At 51.8% G+C, this 17,716-nt stretch overlaps 1 protein-coding gene across 1 annotated transcript in view; it reads right to left on the reverse strand.

Annotated features, from left to right (window-relative positions):
- Window positions 1-6,255: 6,255 nt before the first annotated feature.
- EIF2S2 (eukaryotic translation initiation factor 2 subunit beta) overlaps window positions 6,256-17,716 on the reverse strand; it is a 238,439-nt gene continuing 226,978 nt past the window's right edge. The window contains exon 9 of the mRNA XM_069652149.1: window positions 6,256-6,698. Coding sequence (XP_069508250.1) covers window positions 6,523-6,698 — 176 coding nt within the window. The 3' untranslated portion in view covers window positions 6,256-6,522. The remainder of the gene's footprint in view (window positions 6,699-17,716) is intronic.

Consider the following 17,716-nt stretch of genomic DNA (forward strand, 5'->3'; position numbering starts at 1 on the left):
ACTGTGTCGAGCCTGGACCGCAAGAACAGCACGTTCTGTGATGGAGTCAATCAGGATTTTGCATAGTTCACATGCAAACCCAGATCCGTCAGCAGCTGGCCGGTCCTCTCCGTGTGATCAACGGCAATGTCCCTTGACCTGGCCCAGATGAGCCAGTCGAGGTACAGTTAAAGATGAATTCCCTGTAGTTGCAGATGGGCATCCACCGGAGCCAGGCACTTCGTCACGACTCTGGGCGCCGACTTCAGTCCGAAGGAGAGTGCCTTGAACTGGTGGTGCTTCCCTTGTAAGACGAAACGCAGGAACTGGTGATGTTTTTTGTGAATGGGCATGTGGAATTACGTGTCCTCTACATCCAACTACGACAGAAAGTCTCCCTCCTCCAGTTGGACGGGAACATGACCATACTGAATTTCTGGGACTTGACGTACATTGAGTCGTCGTAGATCAAGAATGGGCCTCCAGCTCCCAGTCTTTTCTACCAGAAAGCATCTTGAGTAAACGCCGGCTCCCGGAGTCACTTCGGACCCAGCTCTATCGCCCCTTTTCTTAACATGGCCCGAACCTCCAGCAGTAGCTGAGGGACGTGTTCCTGCCGGACCACCAGTGGTAAACGGGGACCCTGCTGTTGGAGCTGCAAAGTGCGTCTGTGGGCGAGAGCGTCCAGCACCCATCGATCAGTGGAGATGTTTTCCCACCTGCTGACGAAGTTCAACAGCCGGCCTCGCACTGGGGTGCAGGGGTGAGGGGCCGATGCCCCGACCGGTTCAGTCCTGCTTGGAGGCCGGTACGCAGCCTGGGAGCCTTGACAGCCACCTCTGAAGGCCTTAGAATGACCCGTGTAGGCTTCCTGGGTCGTGGAGCAGGAGGGTTGGCGGCAAGAGGATGATCTACCATCAAAACTCTTGGAAGACCTACCAGACTTCCCTCCTAAGGAACGAAAGGACAGAGTGATGTTGCAATGTGTCCAGGGCACAGGCCGTCTCAGTGTTGATCTTGATTGCCTGAAGAGATTCATCAATGGCCTTTCCGAAAAGGCTGTCCCCGAACGTCATGTCCTGCACCCTCGTCTGAAGTTGGTGACCTTCAGCCACAACGACGGAGGCAAATGTGCAGTGCCATGGTGATGGTGTGGTACAACGCCACCTCGCCCTCCTGAAGGATCTCCATTGCCTCTACCCGCTTGTCATCTGGGAGGAAATCCAAGATCGGAGCCATCTTTTACCATAGTTCCCGGTCGTACCTGGCCAGGATCGCCAAGGCATTGGCCTCCTTGAGGGTCATCGCCACAGAGTAAATGACCTTCCGTTCCACAGTGTCCAACTTCTTTCCCTCGCCAACCGGTGGGACAGAGGCAGACAGGTTGGATGACTTCTTCCGAGCCGCAGCTGAGACCACAGAGTGCAGCGATGGTTTTGACTGCAGACATTAGGGTGCAGATTTCGGCACCCAGTATTTCGTTTCTAGATGGTCCCTCTTTGCCGGGGCAGAGGCGGTGTTCTTCAACAGCGCCAGCCCCTCTTCCTAGACATAGTTCAGGAGCAGTACTGACAGAATGGTCTTTTTCACCTCCCGGCATTGATACAGGAGGCCTTCTTGCGGCATGAGTTGGAAGAGTTCCGATGCACGGGCGATCACAGAGTGGAAGGAACCCACTTCATCCGGTGGAGAAGCCCTTGGTGGCGGAGATTCCAGTCGTCGCTGTGTCCATCCCCGTATCCCTAAGAAGTGGAGGCGTAGAGCGTCTCCTTTTCTTCAGCAGTGGTGGCCCCGGTGTCAACCGGGTCAGCGCCGGTGGTGGTGCAATCGGCATCCTCTACTGATTCTCAGACACCAGTGTGTGGAGGGTCGAGAGAAAATCCTGCGACAGATCTCTGGGAGGTGCCTGGGCAAAAAGGTTACTCGACCCAGCACCTATGTCGTCCCCGCAATTCTCGTTGCTACCTCCGTTAGGGAGAATTCTCTCTTTAGGCTGAATTTCCTAACCTAGTGAGTCCCCCAGCAGCTTTGCTGGATTTCTGGAGTTTGTTTTTTTCCTCCTGCCAAGAGTGAGACTCTTTCTCCCACTCTTGGACATAATTTATGGTATTCCTTTGACTGGTAATGTGTTTTATGGGCTATGGGGTCCTTTACTCCATAGGGTCTCGTGTTTTTCCTGTGTGTGTTACACAGCACCCTCCTTGCAGTGACACAGGGGTGTCATAGTGACACCCCACCATAGACTCCATACCCTGGGACTGACTACTGTCCCCCAGGGCATGTAAAGTCACCATTGGCTTTACTAGTCCCAAATTATTAACAGAAACCAGTACAAACCATCATATTGTGGATGTACTGGTCGGGGCAATTCGATTGCCCCGGGGTATGTTAGTCCAGGGGGCACGTCTCCGTCCCCCCTGATAGAGTTTTGGCTGGTGGCAGTGGAAACTACTTTTTATATTCGACCGCAAATATTTTCCTATGGGATTTTCCCATTGTTCGAGGCTACCAACTTTAATTATTTAATTCTCATAGCCTCGAACATACCGCCGGTTTATTTAATTAATATTAATTCTCCGGTTGGTATTTTTTGCCAAGACTATTCTAAAATGGCGTTTGTGTTCTCTTCTGTGACTCCAACCCAAGTCGAGCCCTTTGTTCCACTTTTTTGGCGGGGTTCTCCACAGAAGCCTCCAAAAGTGGTGCCACTCTGTCTGGGTACGACAGGGGGTGTGGGAGTGGGTTTAGGCACCCTGGACTGAGTTACCTTGGTAACTCAAGTCGCACTCTTGTGTGATTGGCCCAAGTGGTGAGCCGGCCGGCTCACCACTTAGCATGTTTGAGTGACAGCTAGGCTGAGTGAATGGGGGGTTTTCTGCATAAAAGCAGGGCTTTGGGGACTGGAACTTCAGAGGTCGCCACAGGACCCGAGAATCCGATGAGGGAGAAGCTGAGCCGACCTACCACGACGACACCACCGGTGGAGCCCGGCAGAACCGACTCACCACTTCCCGACGACAGAGAAGATCTCCCAGCTGGAGAGGCTTCTTCCCCTGACTGGTGGGCACAACCAGTTTACCTTTCCTTCTTCACACCCCAGCCCGGTTTGTGGTCGAACTGCCCGTGCCAAGCACCCCGGCAGCCGGATAGCCACTCACCACTGAACCGCGAATCACCGGACCGCTCCTTGTACCTGAGAAACTCAGCGGCTGGTTTCTTACCTGGCAGTGCAACGGACTCCTGTGTTCCTCCACGACGAGATCTCCTCTTCCCCCGGACGAAGCACCGACTTGCACCCGCTGCCAGGAACAACTGCCCTCGCTAGAGCGTTCTCACCACTTTAAGGTACCGTGTCCGCCAGGCCTCCCTTTCTAAAGATTGCAACAAGGTAATAACTCCTTAACCTTCTGGACTGGGCTGGCCGCCTTGACCCTCTAACTGGTCCCTTTCTTTGGTCCAACTCCTTTTTGAACCTTTAAAAGACTTTTGTGCACTGCAACAGTGAGACCTTGAACAAATTTCGTTTGGATCCTCTGAAAGTGGATCCGGCCTCTTGAACTCTAACTTCACGGTTTTACTTTGCCTTCTTCTCTTGTTATGGTCTGATGAAAGTGTTGGGATCTGTTTCAACTTGTTCTCTGCTCTCCCTTTTTAAAACGAATTATTAGAGTGCCATCTACGTTAAGTGCTCACCGCTGTCTGAAAATAAGTGGGGCTTTACTTAAGACTGGTCTAATATTCTTTTAAGGGAGTGTATATCTTTTAGTGACCGTGTTTTTGAATTGCTTACTATTAGTGCCTATGTGTTTTTCTAGATGTTGTTTTAAATAAATAATTATCTCTTTTACACCAAGCCCTGGTCAGTGTTTACTTGTTCTACTGTGTTCTCTTGACCTATTGTGAATACTCTGCACACTGCCTAACTCTTCTTGCGGGAAGTCTGACTGCTCAGCCACAGCTACCAAGTGAATCTGTGTGGTACAGACTGCTACCAAGTGGGTTTACTGCCAAACACCTGTAGTCCTAAATCTTTTGCAGTGGTCCCAGAGGGAACTGCACAGGTTTCTGCCCAACAACCTCCTCAACGCTCTCGTTACCCTACCCTCTTGGATGGTGTGGCCAAAAGCTATGTCCTACTCATCGGACGAAGAAATATCTGTGCCCTGGAGTTCTTCCACGCCCTGGAGTTCTTCCACACCCTGGAGTTGGTCTTTGGGTCCTGAGGGGTCAGATTCGGGCTAAGGTCTGGCATCCTCTTCTCTGGAGTCTTCTCCACTGGTTTGGCCGAAGCCTCCCGCCTGGAAGGAAGAGCCACTCTGGCTGCCACTGGTGTACCCTGGACCGGGTCAGCCCCTTTCACCTTTGAGAGGGCGGCAGGAACCTTCTTGATGGAAGAGTAGGATTTGGCCTGGATCACCTGGGCCATAACTAGCAGGCTGGACACCTTGTCCTGCTTGGCCTTCTCCGGCTTCTCTCGCAGTTTCCCCGGGGTAACCAACTTCCTCTTTGACGAAGAACTTGAGCGATGGCTGGAGATAGAGGCTGATGGAGAATATGAACACGTCCTGACCGTTGATAGACCCACTTGCGCCGTGACGGAAGCAGACTCAGTGCTTGGCCTTGTCTTGGGCCCCCACAACTGTAGCTCCCTCAAAGGACTTAGAAGCCTGCTCTGGCTGGCTGGATCCGAATGAGGCATGCCCCTGTGGACCACACAGGGTAGAGTCCTAAGCTTGGAGCCACGCTGCCAGTCAAACTTGCCAATCCTTTGTGCGCTTGGAAAAGCCACAGCAGATCTTGCAATCTTCCTTGTGCGTAGGGTGAAGAAAAATGCACTGGGAATGCTTGTCCGTGAAAACATTCAGCAAACCGCAGCTGGTGCAGAGCTTCAAGAGGGAAGCCCCGTCCTATTCCTCCGACATGATCCGGCACGGTGTAGGCCTGATGGCCTTCTGGAAAATTCCAAGAAGAAAACATGACTAGTTCACCCTTGAAGGGCGATGAAAGTTGCAGAGAAATGGATCCTTGTTAATCAGATTAATAAAAGATGGAGCACATTGGCTTGATTGAACAAAAACAATGATTTTCTAGCCAGAAAACGCAGAAAGCTCCAAGGGCAAAACACGAGGACTCCCAACACTTGAACGTGCGGTAGAAATCTGAAGATGGCTGCCAGAGGAGGGGCTTAGGGAGAGGGCAGTCATTGCTGGGGGCAGTATGACCCAGAGCTCAGTAATCGGTATTTAGGAGAAAGACAGTTCATAAACCAAAGTGAAACTTTCTTTTACTGAGGATTCCCAGCCAGACAGGGAATATTCATGAGCATGAATCACACTTGGAATTCCGAAAAGCCATGAAAACCATACTCTTCTACTAACCATGCTAACAAATCCCACATTACTGCATTAAGCTAGAATCTGTATCTGTCTAAATAACCTATGCTTGAAATGTACAAATGTATAACCTGTGAATGCTTATCCGACTTATATTTTCCCTTGTAACTAAGCTCCCCACAAGTAACAGCGCTGCAATGCCCAAGGGCTGCTTGTGCGCTATACAAATGTAACAAACAAATAAAATGTGAAGCCCTCCTATTAGGAGGAACTGTACCCATCGATCAGCCCCCACCCTCCCCCCCTTGTGGGGGGGGGGGCTGTTCTGCCCTTGCTGCCAAGTGACCCCCCCTTTTGTGCAAACACCCGATTGTTCTGCCCTATCTGCCAAGTATGTCTCATTTTATTGGAACCATGTCTTTCCCTTTGGTTATACGTGCATGACTATATATCCCGAGGGCTGTAGAAAAATCTACCTTACAACACAAGTGACTGCTTAAGTCTTCTTTCCTGGAGACTTCTCAGCTTTAGTAAATCCAGACAAGAAAATGTGTTTCTTTAAACATTGTTCCCCATTGGTAACTAATGATATTTTGCACATAGTCAGACATTGTGTTCAAGCATCAATGAAGGTCACAGTAAAGAGAATTTGTTTAAGTGTTGGAGAAGTTAAACATGCCAAATCTGCACAAGACAAGAACAAGAGTATGCTGAGATGGACCATCGGTTATCAGCTTCTTTTAACAAAACTACTGAAACTGTTGCAATTTTTTTTAAAAAAGGGAACATTTCTCAGTAGCTTCTCTAGGTAAGGTGGGGACTTCAATATTGTCAATTGTAAAGTGGAATCTATTAGGAAGTTTGCACTCTGCATGCAGACTGCACCCACTAAATGCAACCTAAAACAAAAACCCCTGGTTTTATTTCATATACACAAAACACGTTAATGTTATAAACTTTAATTTAGTAACATTGTACAGAATTGTATAATTGGTTAAAAATACAGCTATGCCACAACCAGGCATTCAACACCAGGTTTAATATGTTTAATGAGCACTATGGGTGTTAACCTCAAATATGCTTACCAAAGTAATTTACAGCGGCACTTAGCTAATTTATCAATACAATGATAAATCTACTCAATCAGCCAAAAACAGGTTTTCAAATTTCCCAAAATATAATTTGGAAAAATCAAATGATGATCTACAAATTAGTTGGCTTTGGCACGGAGCTGAGCTCTTTTTCCTGTTACAGCTTGGAAACCAGTCTTGATGCTAGCAACAGAGCAACGGGAATGACACGTCTCACATTGCAAGAAATATAATCGAGTGTCCTTCTGCAAGATGGTGTCTGGTGAACGGCATGTATGACAGGTCACATACTCTTCTGTAAGAGAAAAATTGAGGGTTAGTAATCATTAAGTGCAAAATGTGAGATAAATGGTTAATCCAAACCTAGAGCGTAAAACAAATTTATACCAAAAAAAAAAAAAACAATGAGCACGTTACTACAGACTTTGTATTCATAGCACATGGGCTATTTTTGCAGTGAGTGAGCGTGTGAAATCAAAGACCTCTGGCTAACACAAATGTGTCTAAAGACGACATGACGTCTGGAAGCACATGTGCACACACCACCATCCCCCGTGCCCAATTACGGCCATCCAAATGTATTACAAACCTTTCATTCAATCTTATTGTTATGAAGGATAAACATTTCAAATAACTGGAACCAAGGTTCACATCTATAAACTCATCCTTACATAAAAAAGATTAACCTGCTTTAAATTAGTACTTAAGGGGTACAACCACAGTATTATCCGACATTACTTTGCAAGATGGAGCGATGCAAAGATGAAACTTCATACTTAAGTTAGAATTAGCTTTAATCCAGGCAGGGTTGCAACAAAAATGGTTCTCTTCTATTCAAGGTGTATACTAATGGGTGTCAATATTGCTTTAACTATTGCATCCAACAGTGAGATGTACCTTTAAAACATACACCATTTGAAGTAAGCTTTGACACCACCATACATTAGTATGTTGGGCCAAGAACAACATTAAGACAGTGAAGAAAATATTTGCTGTTTGCCTGTGCTCTATGATTTATTTGAGTAGGGACGATGCTTTATTCTGCTTTCTTATATTCTGTAAAGTGTGCCCATTCATAATATTGTTTTTGGTGTCAACATGCTGGCATGTAGGGTCTAGGAGAAGCCCCCAAATGGGGTGTAGGTGTGCAGGGGAGGCAGGGACTGCACCCATATTCCTTTACTGTTGCAGGCAGTAGGACTGAAGAGCAGACTGCCACTACCAAGCTACTGGCCACCAGCTTGGTGGTATGTCAGACCCCTGTTGTCTGACATTGCATCAATCTCATGATCAATCTCGTGCAGAAAGAAGCTAATAGCATTCCACAAAATGGGGACGAGAACCAAAAAAGCACATCCACCTTGTTAGGCAAGACTGAATGTAGTAACGCTGTGGGAGACTACACCAGCCTTGTCCTCTTGGCAATAGGTAACCCAATCTTTGGTATAGGCCTGTACTAAAGTTGGTAGAGTGAGTAGCCAGTCTTCTCTCAAGAGGGGTCAATGTGAGCTGTAGGGTTGTAACAGATTCACAGTGACATGTATTCAAATAACACTCATACTCCAGGTTTGATTCAAATAAATTATTAATTTAACAGTCAGTTTTAAAATAAGCCTGCTTTAGAAGGGGGCAATATGGAACACTTAAATACACTTCAAAAATACACACCTTCGGTTTAGTCAAGTAGATACCCTTTTGGGATGAGAGATACTTCCTACACCCAGAGGTGACTTCAATAGTTAGGACATTGGACATTAATATATCACTTTCCACACTTAAACGGTAATACTGAAGTTATGGCAAAAAAAGGAAAAGGTTAGGGAAGGAAACAATGGCTACCAAGTTTATTAAACAGGCAAGCACTTTAGACTCCCCTAATGAAATATAAGTTAACCCTTACCCAGCTATACAAGTAAGGTATGTATGACTTAGGAGGGACAGATCAGCACGAGGTCAGAGGGTAAGAAGACTCTTTGGGGTGCCAGGACAGCCAATGTCAATTGAGCAAAGTCTATGGGAGCTGAAGCACTTCTTGAAGATGGCACAAAAGTCTTGCACAATGTTAAAGAGAGTTATGTTGTAAAAACAATCACTGTTGGGCCACAAGCTGGGACACTTGTGAAGGGCAAAGCTGCAAGCAACTCTGCAAAGGGCAGCCAAAGCAAGTCTCCAGTGAGAGCAAGCAAGCTACACACAAGACTTAAGTACCCCTAGTTACACAGTACCTTGAGTCTGAATAAAAGGTTCCGGCTGGCATCTGTTCCTGTTGTAGTCCTGTAGATACTGTTGTTCCTGGGCCTCAGTCGTGGGGACAAGAGGGAGGACATCTGGGGACTCCTGCACAATGATTTGAAGGTCGGCAGCAGCAATGGGTACAATTCAGATCCGCGGCACTTAGCAGTTTCAGCTACTCTCAAACAGCACCACAGCGGTGCTAGGACACCTTGAGGACTTTCCTTGCTTCTGGGGTCCAGCACTCTGTTGAAGTGGCTCAGGCTTGGTTAGTCCTGCTTCGAGGGAGTCTTGAAGATCTTCCTGGAGCTCGGGTCCCACTTAAAGGCGATGCACTTGATTCCGGTGTTCCTGTCGCCTGGCACTCCGTTCCTGCAGCAGCAAATTAGTACAGCCAGCAGAGAGGGGTTCCACTAGAGTTAGTCTTGGGGCGGATTGGTCCCACCAACCCAAGGGGAGCAGTTGTCCTTTCGGGGCATCTCTAGTAGATTAGAAGGAACAAGTTACTTACCTGTAACTGTTGTTCTCCAGCATGGGTCTGGCATGGATTCACATGCTCATGAATATTCCCCGTCGTCAGGCTGGGAATCCTCGGTAAAGAAAAAACCAGTATCAGTTTCGTTTCTGATCTGTCTTTCGTAGTAATAACCAATCACTGGTCTCTGCGTCATACTGACCACAGCCAATGACTGCCCTCTACCTAAGCACCGCCTCTGGCAGCCATCTTCAGATTTGGAAGCACGTGAAGTGGCAGTATGACCAAGTGAAGAGCCGCAGAGGGGTAGGCGGGAGGGTTCGCATGTGAATCCATGCCAGACCCATGCTGGAGAACAACAGTTACAGGTAAGTAACTTGTTCCTTCTCCAGCATGGGGTCTGGCATGGATTCACATGCTCATGAATAAAGAATACATAGCAGTACACACATGCACAACCACGGGAGGTGGCAAAGGCTCAACATTAAGCATCACATCAACTCAACATTAAGCATCTTACCTCCTCACCAGGCTCACCTCAGGCGAACAGGTTGCGCAGCACTGCTTGGCCGACCCTGGACTCCTCCCTGGAATCCCGGTCGACGCAGTAGGATTTCGTGAAGGTGTGCGTCGACCTCCACGTAGCAGCCCTGCATATGTCCAGCAGGGGCACACCAGATAGGAACGCCGTGGTAGCTGCGATCGCTCTGGTGGAATGGGCTCTCGGACGGCCAGGCAGCGGTCGGTTTGCCAACCGGTGACAGCACATGATACAGCCGGAGAGCCATCTGGAGATGGAAGCCTTCGAGAGAGCCTTCCCCTGATTGACAGGTCCAAAGTTCACAAAGAGTTGTGACGTCTTCCGAAAACCCTTCGTGCGGTCCACGTAGAACTTCAGCGCTCTAGCTACATCCAGCGAGTGCAAAGTCCTCTCAGCCGGCGACGAAGGCGACGGGAAGAACACAGGTAACACCAAGGGTTCGTTGAGATGGAAGTCCGACGGTACCTTGGGCATGAAGGAGGGGTGCGTCCTGAGCACTACCCTCGTGTCGTGGAAAGTCAAGTACGGGGCCTTGCAGGAAAGGGCCTGGATCTCTCCCACTCGTCGTGCGGAGGTGATGGCCACAAGAAAAGCTGTTTTCCACGATAGAAACTTCAACGGGGCCGAGTGCAGAGGCTCGAACGGAGGTCCCATGAGCTTGGTCAGCACCACGTTGAGCTCCCACGCCGGGGCCGGAGCCTTCACCGGCGGGAACGATCTGAACAGTCCCTTCATGAACTCTTTCACCAGACGATGAGACCACAAGGACGTCCGGCCCGTGGTTCTGGTGTATCGGGAGATCGCAGCAAGATGAATCTTGATGGACGCATGTGCCAGACCAGCTTTGGCCAGCGTCAGCAGGTACGGCAGTACTTGGGGAGCCGTAATCCGTAGAGGGTTAATCTTCTGTGCGTGGCACCAGACAGAGAACCTCTTCCATTTGTGTCCGTAGCATTTAAGAGTCGAGGACGCCCTGGCCTTTGCAAGAACCTCTCTGCAATCGGCCGGTATGTCGTATCCTCCAAACTCTAGTGCTGCAGGAGCCAGGCCTGCAAGTTCAGCGACTTCGGGTCGTGGTGGAGGATGGCGCCTCCTTCCCTGGAGAGTAGATCCGCGTCCGCCGGCAGCTTGATCGGCGGGGACGCTGACAAGTCCAGAAGGTCCGGGAACCATATCTGCCTCGGCCACGCAGGTGCGACGAGGATCATCCTGCACCGTGACCTCTTGAGCTGGTTGACGAGCCGGATTAGCAGAGGCAAGGGAGGGAACGCGTAGAGGAACAGGCCCTCCCAGGGGAACGAGAAAGCATCGCCCATGCTCCTCGTCTGGGGAAACCTGCTGGCGAACCTCCGGCACTTGGTGTTCGTCGCCGTCGCGAACAGGTCGATCTGGGGTGTGCCCCACCGTCGGAAGAGGCGATCCACCAGATCCTGCCGTAGTTCCCACTCGTGGCACGAGCGCAGCTCCCTGCTGAGTGAGTCGGCGATGGTGTTTTTTATCCCTGCCAGATGAAACGGCACCAGAAAAATCCCTTGGGCGACGGCCCAATGCCACAGGTCCTGCGCCTCCTTGGACAGCGCTGGGGACCTGGTTCCGCCCGGTTTCCTGATGTAAAACATGGTGGTGGTGTTGTCGGTGAAGATCCTCACCACCTTGCCCTTGAGGGACGGAAGGAAGGACCTGAGGGCCCAAAACACTGCACGGAGCTCCAGGACGTTGATATGTAGGGACTTCTCCGTCGGGAGCCAGAGTCCCCTTGCGTGCAGATTTTCGGTGTGCGCTCCCCACCCTTCCAGGGAGGCTTCCGTGGTCACAGTCTCCTGGTGGGCTGGGGTCTGGAAGTCCATGCCCGCCGTCAGATGCGCGCGGGTGCCCCACCACCGTATCGCTCGTCGGAAACTCTCGTCGAGCTTGATCCTTTCCTCGAAGCTGCCCGTCGTCTGGATCCAGCGCGCATCCAGGAATTCTTGCAACGGGCGCATCCGGAGCCTGCACATGGGAATGAGGTAGATGCAGGAAGACATCATCCCGAGGAGGGACTTGATGGACCTCACTTTGGCCGCGTCGGCCACCAACATCCGTTGCACCTTGCCCAAGATGGTCCTGGTCCTCTCCTCCGACGGGGAGGCCAGAAGGGACACTGTGTCGAGCCTCGCTCCCAGAAACAGTGCGACTTGCGCGGGCACCAGGTGGGATTTGGCGTAGTTCACGGAGAATCCCAGGTCCGTGAGGAGTTGGACGGTCCTTGCCGTGTGGACCACGGCGAGCTCCCTCGTCTTGGCGCGGATGAGCCAGTCGTCCAGGTAGGGGAAGACGTGGATCCCCTCGCGGCGCAGCTGCGCCGCCACCGGTGCAAGGCACTTGGTGAATACCCTGGGTGCCGACCGTAGTCCGAAGGGGAGGGCTTTGAACTTGTTCAGACGTCGCAGGTCCAGGATGGGGCGCCATCCTCCCGTCTTCTTCTTCACGAGGAAGTATCTCGAGTAGACTCCGGAGCCCCGAAGCCTCTTTGGGACGAGTTCGATGGCGCCCTTTCTGAGCATCGCCTTTACCTCCAGGAGAAGTTGAGGGACGTGAAGTTCTTTCCTGGCCACGGGGGGGACGCGCGGGCACCTTCTTTGAAACTCGAGCGCGTGGCCCCGGGCCAGGGCGTCCAGCACCCAACGGTCGGTGGAGATGGACTCCCACACGCTGACGAAGCCCGCCAGCCGGCCTCCCACCGGGGTGCTTCGGTGGGGGCCCGACCCCAAGGCCGGTTCAATCCTGCTTGGACGCGGCCTTGCCGCCTTGACCTCCTTGGCGACGACGGCGGGGTCCGCTAGACTTGCCTCGTCCTCTGTAGGCCTCTTGCGACGACGAGCGGGCCGCTTGACGGTAGGAAGCGAAACCGCCGCCGGAACCTTTGGAGGCGCCCTTGCCTCCGCCGCTCCGAAAGGGCGTCCGTCGTTGCAGGACTCCAAGGGCCCGGGCCGTCTCAGTATCCGCCTTGATGGCCTGAAGGGAATCGTCCACTGTCTTCCCAAACAGGTTGTTCCCGTCGAAGGGCATGTCCAGGACTCTGGTCTGGACGTCCTGCCGGAAGTCCGTAGCTTTGAGCCATCCACGACGTCGAAGGCAAACACCGTTGCCCAGCTGGCGGAATCCAGTGTCGGCGATGTCCGTCGCCATGGTGATGGCGTGGTCCGAGGCCACCTCACCTTCCTGCAGGATCTCAAGGGCCTCCGCCCTCTTGTCGTCCGGCAGAAAATCCAGCAGGGGAGCCATCTTGTACCAGAGCTCCCTGTCGTAGCGGGCCACGATAGCCAAGGCGTTGGCCGCTTTAATCGTCGTCGCTGCCGACGAGATGACTCTACGCCCCATAGTATCCAATTTCTTTCCCTCGCCGTCCGGCGGGGAAGTCGATGTGGAGGCCGCACCCCCCCCCGCTTTCTTCCTGGCTGCCGCGGAGACGACGGAGTCCGGGGTAGGCTGCGCCCGGAGGCATAGGGGGGCCGTGTCCGGGACCCGGTACTTTTTCTCGTACCGGTCTCTTCTAGCTGGCGTCGTGGAAGGGTTCTTGAGGAGGGAAAGGCCCTCATCCCAAATGTCGTCCAACAGAGGCACTGCGAGGACCGTCTTCCTCTTGGCCTCGCGCTGCTGATAAAGGAAGCCTTCCTTTTTCTTCTCCTCAGGGCAGAGTTGGAAAAGCTCGGAAGCCCTGGAGATCATGGAGTGGAAAGATCCGATCTCGTCGGGCGGAGAGGCCCTGGTGGGAGGCGACGACGGAAAATCCTCGTCGTATGCCTCGTCGTCCGTACCCGTCGCTGCCGTGTCAGTCCCCGTATCATCCCCTCGGGTGGACGGGGAGGAGGGCTGGAAGGGGCGCGACGGTTGAAAAGGAGGTGGTGGATGGATCCTTCTTTTCTTGGTAGGGGGAACACCAGAAGGTCCCGGTTCTGGATCCCCCGACGGGAGAGGTTCCTCCGTCGGTAACGGTAGCCTCGTCCTTATCTCGGAGCATAAGGACTGTATGGCCAACAAAATGGCCGCCGAGTTGTCTTGCGGCGCTGGCAGAGGGGAATCCGACGGGCGAACAGGGGCCCCGTCGGTATCCTCGACGATGTCGTCGTCGTCACCTGCGTCGGGGTCCATTCCGACGGGCTGGCCTTCTTCCACGCCTAGGCCGTGGCTTAAGACCTCGATCAGTTCCTCTTCTGAGGTTGAGGCCGACTCTACGACGACGCCCTGCCCCCCCTTCTTCCCCACGGAGGGTTTCACGGGGGTCCTATCGATGGGCACAAAGGAAGACTCCCTCCGAGGAGGCAGGGAGATTCAGGGCCCTGAGGTCGCCACCACTGGTGCAGCCACCACAGGCTGAGCCAGGGCCGCCGCGACCGTTTCGATAGAGGGCTTGGCCGGATGGATCAAGGCCTTCACCACCTTAGGTGCGCTCACCGCCTTATCCTTGAGGGAGGGGGCACTGCCACGCTCCTCCTCTGCCTTAGAGCTCGACCGGGGCCTCTCCAGGAGCTTCGCCGGGTGCTCGGCCTTCCTCTTACCCGACCCAGAGCGTTGGCTCGTGGTTGATGGTGCCGGGGAGGGTGCGCCCTGCCTGGCGCCCGCAGAGCCCGACCGTTCGGCGCTCCCGGTGCCAGCGGACTCGCGGTGCTTGGCCTTATGTTGGGCCCCCGTCGCCGGGGCGCCCTCAAAGGTCTTAGAAGACCGCTCGGATTTCTTCTTCTTCTCGCCAGACGGGCTCTTACCCTCCAGCCAGTTGGCGAGACGTTGATGGCGGTCCTTCATGGTCCGTTCCGACATGTTGCCGCAAAACGCACAGTCCTTCTCCACGTGCGTCTTGTCCTCATGAAGGCAGTAAAGGCAGAAAGAGTGTTCGTCCTCCTTGAAGACGTTCTGCAGTGGCATCCAGGGCAGACCCTGAACAGCTTTCCGGGCGTCGAGCTTCCCTTCTCCTGGGCCATCTCCGAGACAGGGCCTGAGAAGCTTCTGGAGTCCTCCGAAGTGTAGCTCGACGAAATCTTCACCCTTGAGGGGCACAGATGAATCCGACACGGGTCCCCGTTGATCGGATGTAGGATCGGTGGAGCTTGAGGCTCTTTTGACCGAAAGAATCGAAGTTTTTTGTAAAAAGCGCGAAAAAATAGCACTAACGCTCGAGAGCAATAGCACGAGGATCCCAACACATGAACGTGCGGTAAAAATCTGAAGATGGCTGCCAGAGGCGGTGCTTAGGTAGAGGGCAGTCATTGGCTGTGGTCAGTATGACGCAGAGACCAGTGATTGGTTATTACTACGAAAGACAGATCAGAAACGAAACTGATACTGGTTTTTTCTTTACCGAGGATTCCCAGCCTGACGACGGGGAATATTCATGAGCATGTGAATCCATGCCAGACCCCATGCTGGAGAAATTCTGAGCTTCAGTACTGCAGCAAGGCTTCACTGGGCAAACCAATGGTCCAGAGGGTGCAGCAAGCTCCCCTTCGTTTCTTCTTCGGTTCCTTCATCCAGTGGTCGCCTCTGCTTTCCTTGCAAAAGACCTTACCTTTTATGCAAGTCTCTCCCATTCATTTTCAGCCTAGTTGTCACTCACAGCAGGGTGGCGGCTGTCCTCCAAGGACAGTCAGCCGGCCAATCACCTTTGGGTGCATTCCTGTAATCAAGGAGACTAAGCCCCGAGTTTCGGGAACCTCCCTTGCTTCCTGCCCTGCCAGACACGCTGGAGCCAGAGGCAGGCTTCACCAGAGTATCATGCCACAGACAAAACGAACAAAGGTACCAAACCTGGTTTGGCACGCAGAGTAAATCTCAACAAGGACCTTTCCGGCAAGAAATGGCGAAAAAAGAAGACTGGGGCCCTTTGACAAAATGGGTACCCATGGGTGCAATACTGCAGCCCGTGGTAAAAACGCACAAAGGTAGGAAAAAGTAAACCACTGCCACCAGCCATTAATTGTAGAAAGGGTATCAAAAGTGTTACATGAGAAGGTAGACAAAGGGGCTACTAAGTAACCCCTCCAGCACGCTATGCAAGATAGTGTGTGTTGGGTCTACAAAGAGAAAAGTCAGTTTCACTATACTACTCTTGGAAACAGTTTATATAAGATAAAGTATTTAAGCCTTAGCAGAAATCCAAAGGCTCTCTGTGACACTGCACTGAGGGTGATGTGTGTCACAACACAAAAAAAAATGCCTATGGAGTGTTTCAGACTCCAAAACTAAAAGAAACAGGGTACAAATCAGAGAAAACTACGAGAGTGGGGAAAAAGGTCTCTCTCTCCAGGATAAAAAAATAAAAGTCCTAAAGTCCAGCAAAAGAGCTGGGGGTCTCCAAGGTAGAAGGGAATTGACAGAATTAAGAATTCTCCCCAACAAGTAGATGCATGGAAAAAACTTTGCCAGGCTTGGATAGAGGATCTGGCCATAGATATTCCTAATGAGGAATGGTAGTATCAGCTGTGTATAGGGGTGCAGTCAAAAATGGATCTGGGGCTTAGGTATGTTAAACAAAGTATTCTTTGTTGATTGTACTGGACGCCTTCAAGAATGGCCAGGTTAGGACTTTTGGATACGGATACCTGTTGGGGTTGTGGTGAGGGTACATTAATGCATATGCTATGGACATGCTCCAGAGAATCCTCCTTTTGGAATGATGTACTGCATAGATTAGCCATCGTGCTGGGAGAGTCTTTGCCGCGCACTTTCTACTCGACAATATTATCAAACGGAGAAAGAAGGGGTGAGACAAGAGTTAGAACAGACTGGTTTGATAGGGTTTTGGTAATGGCAGCAAAGCAAATACTAAAAGTTTGGAAAAATTGAGGAAAAACCCAAATGTTGATGATTGGCTCCCTCTTGGGAGGAACGGTCACCCTTGCTGTCCCCGGGGCACCCTGCAGGTCTGACCCTATGGCCTTTGAAAGGGACGCTGCCACCACCACCACCACCAGGGACGGTGAAGATTTCACCTGGTGCACCTGGGCCTTCACCAGAAGGCTGGGCCCCTGGTCTTTCCCTTCACAGCCAGATCGGTCTTGTCCTGTTTTCCTGTTTGGCCTTCTCCTTCATTGCCGGATAAGCCCCTTTGGCCTTCTCTGCAGCAGGTAGGCTGTACGTACCCTGCCTGGTCACCTCCGGGTTCTCCCGTAGCTTACCCGGGTTATCAGACCGTCTCTTGGACGAGGAACCAGAGCGTTGACTGGAGATTGATGCAGATGGATGCGCCCTGACCGTTGCGGGACCCGCAGCAGCGGCAACCCCGACAGAAGCAGACTCATGGTGCTTGGCCTTGTGCTGGGCCCCCACGGGTGGGGTGCCCTCAAAGGACTTCGAAGCCAGCGCAGCTTTTCCGGCTCGGGAGAGGCATACCCCTGGGTACCACCCGGTGCAGAGGCCTTGGCCTGCAGCCACGCTTCCAACCGTTGAAGTCGGTACTTCAATGTGTGCTTCAAGTAGCCACAGCAAAAAACGCACACAATCTTCTTGTGTGGTGGGTGCAAGCAATTCAGGCACTGGGAATGCTAGTCGTCCATGTAAACTTTTGCAAACCGCAGTCGGAGCACAACTTGAAGAGGGAACGGTTGTCCTTTTCGTCCGACATGATCCACGTGGTGTAGGCCTAAAGAATCTTCTGGAAGCCTCCAAGAACACAACTCGACACAAACAGCTCTTGAGAGGCGTTGGAGAAAAATAAAATAAAAAATAAAAGTCAGAAAAACGGGTCCCTGTTAGTCGTAAGGATGATCTATTGAGCACACCGGCTCGATTGACCGAAAAATAAAGTAACTCAAAAAGCGAAACTCAGCAAAAGCTCGAAGAGCAAAGCACGAGGACTCACAAAACTTGAACATGCCGTAAAAATTTGAAGATGGCTGCCTGAGGAGGGGCTTAGGTAGAGGGCATGTAAAAGCTCCCATAATTCTTAGAGACTGCATTAGCAACTTAATTGGATTCACCTGAAGTGAAAGGCAACACAGCCTCCCTGAAGAGTGTTGGACATGAAAGCGCTAGGAGAACAGCAGCCCAAATGCAGCATAAGGGATCTAACCCTGTGAATATGTTTGCAACA

This window comes from Ambystoma mexicanum, chromosome 3p (genome assembly GCF_040938575.1).
Source record: "Ambystoma mexicanum isolate Mex_15411 chromosome 3p, UKY_AmexF1_1, whole genome shotgun sequence".
NCBI classification, from domain to species: domain Eukaryota; kingdom Metazoa; phylum Chordata; class Amphibia; order Caudata; family Ambystomatidae; genus Ambystoma; species Ambystoma mexicanum.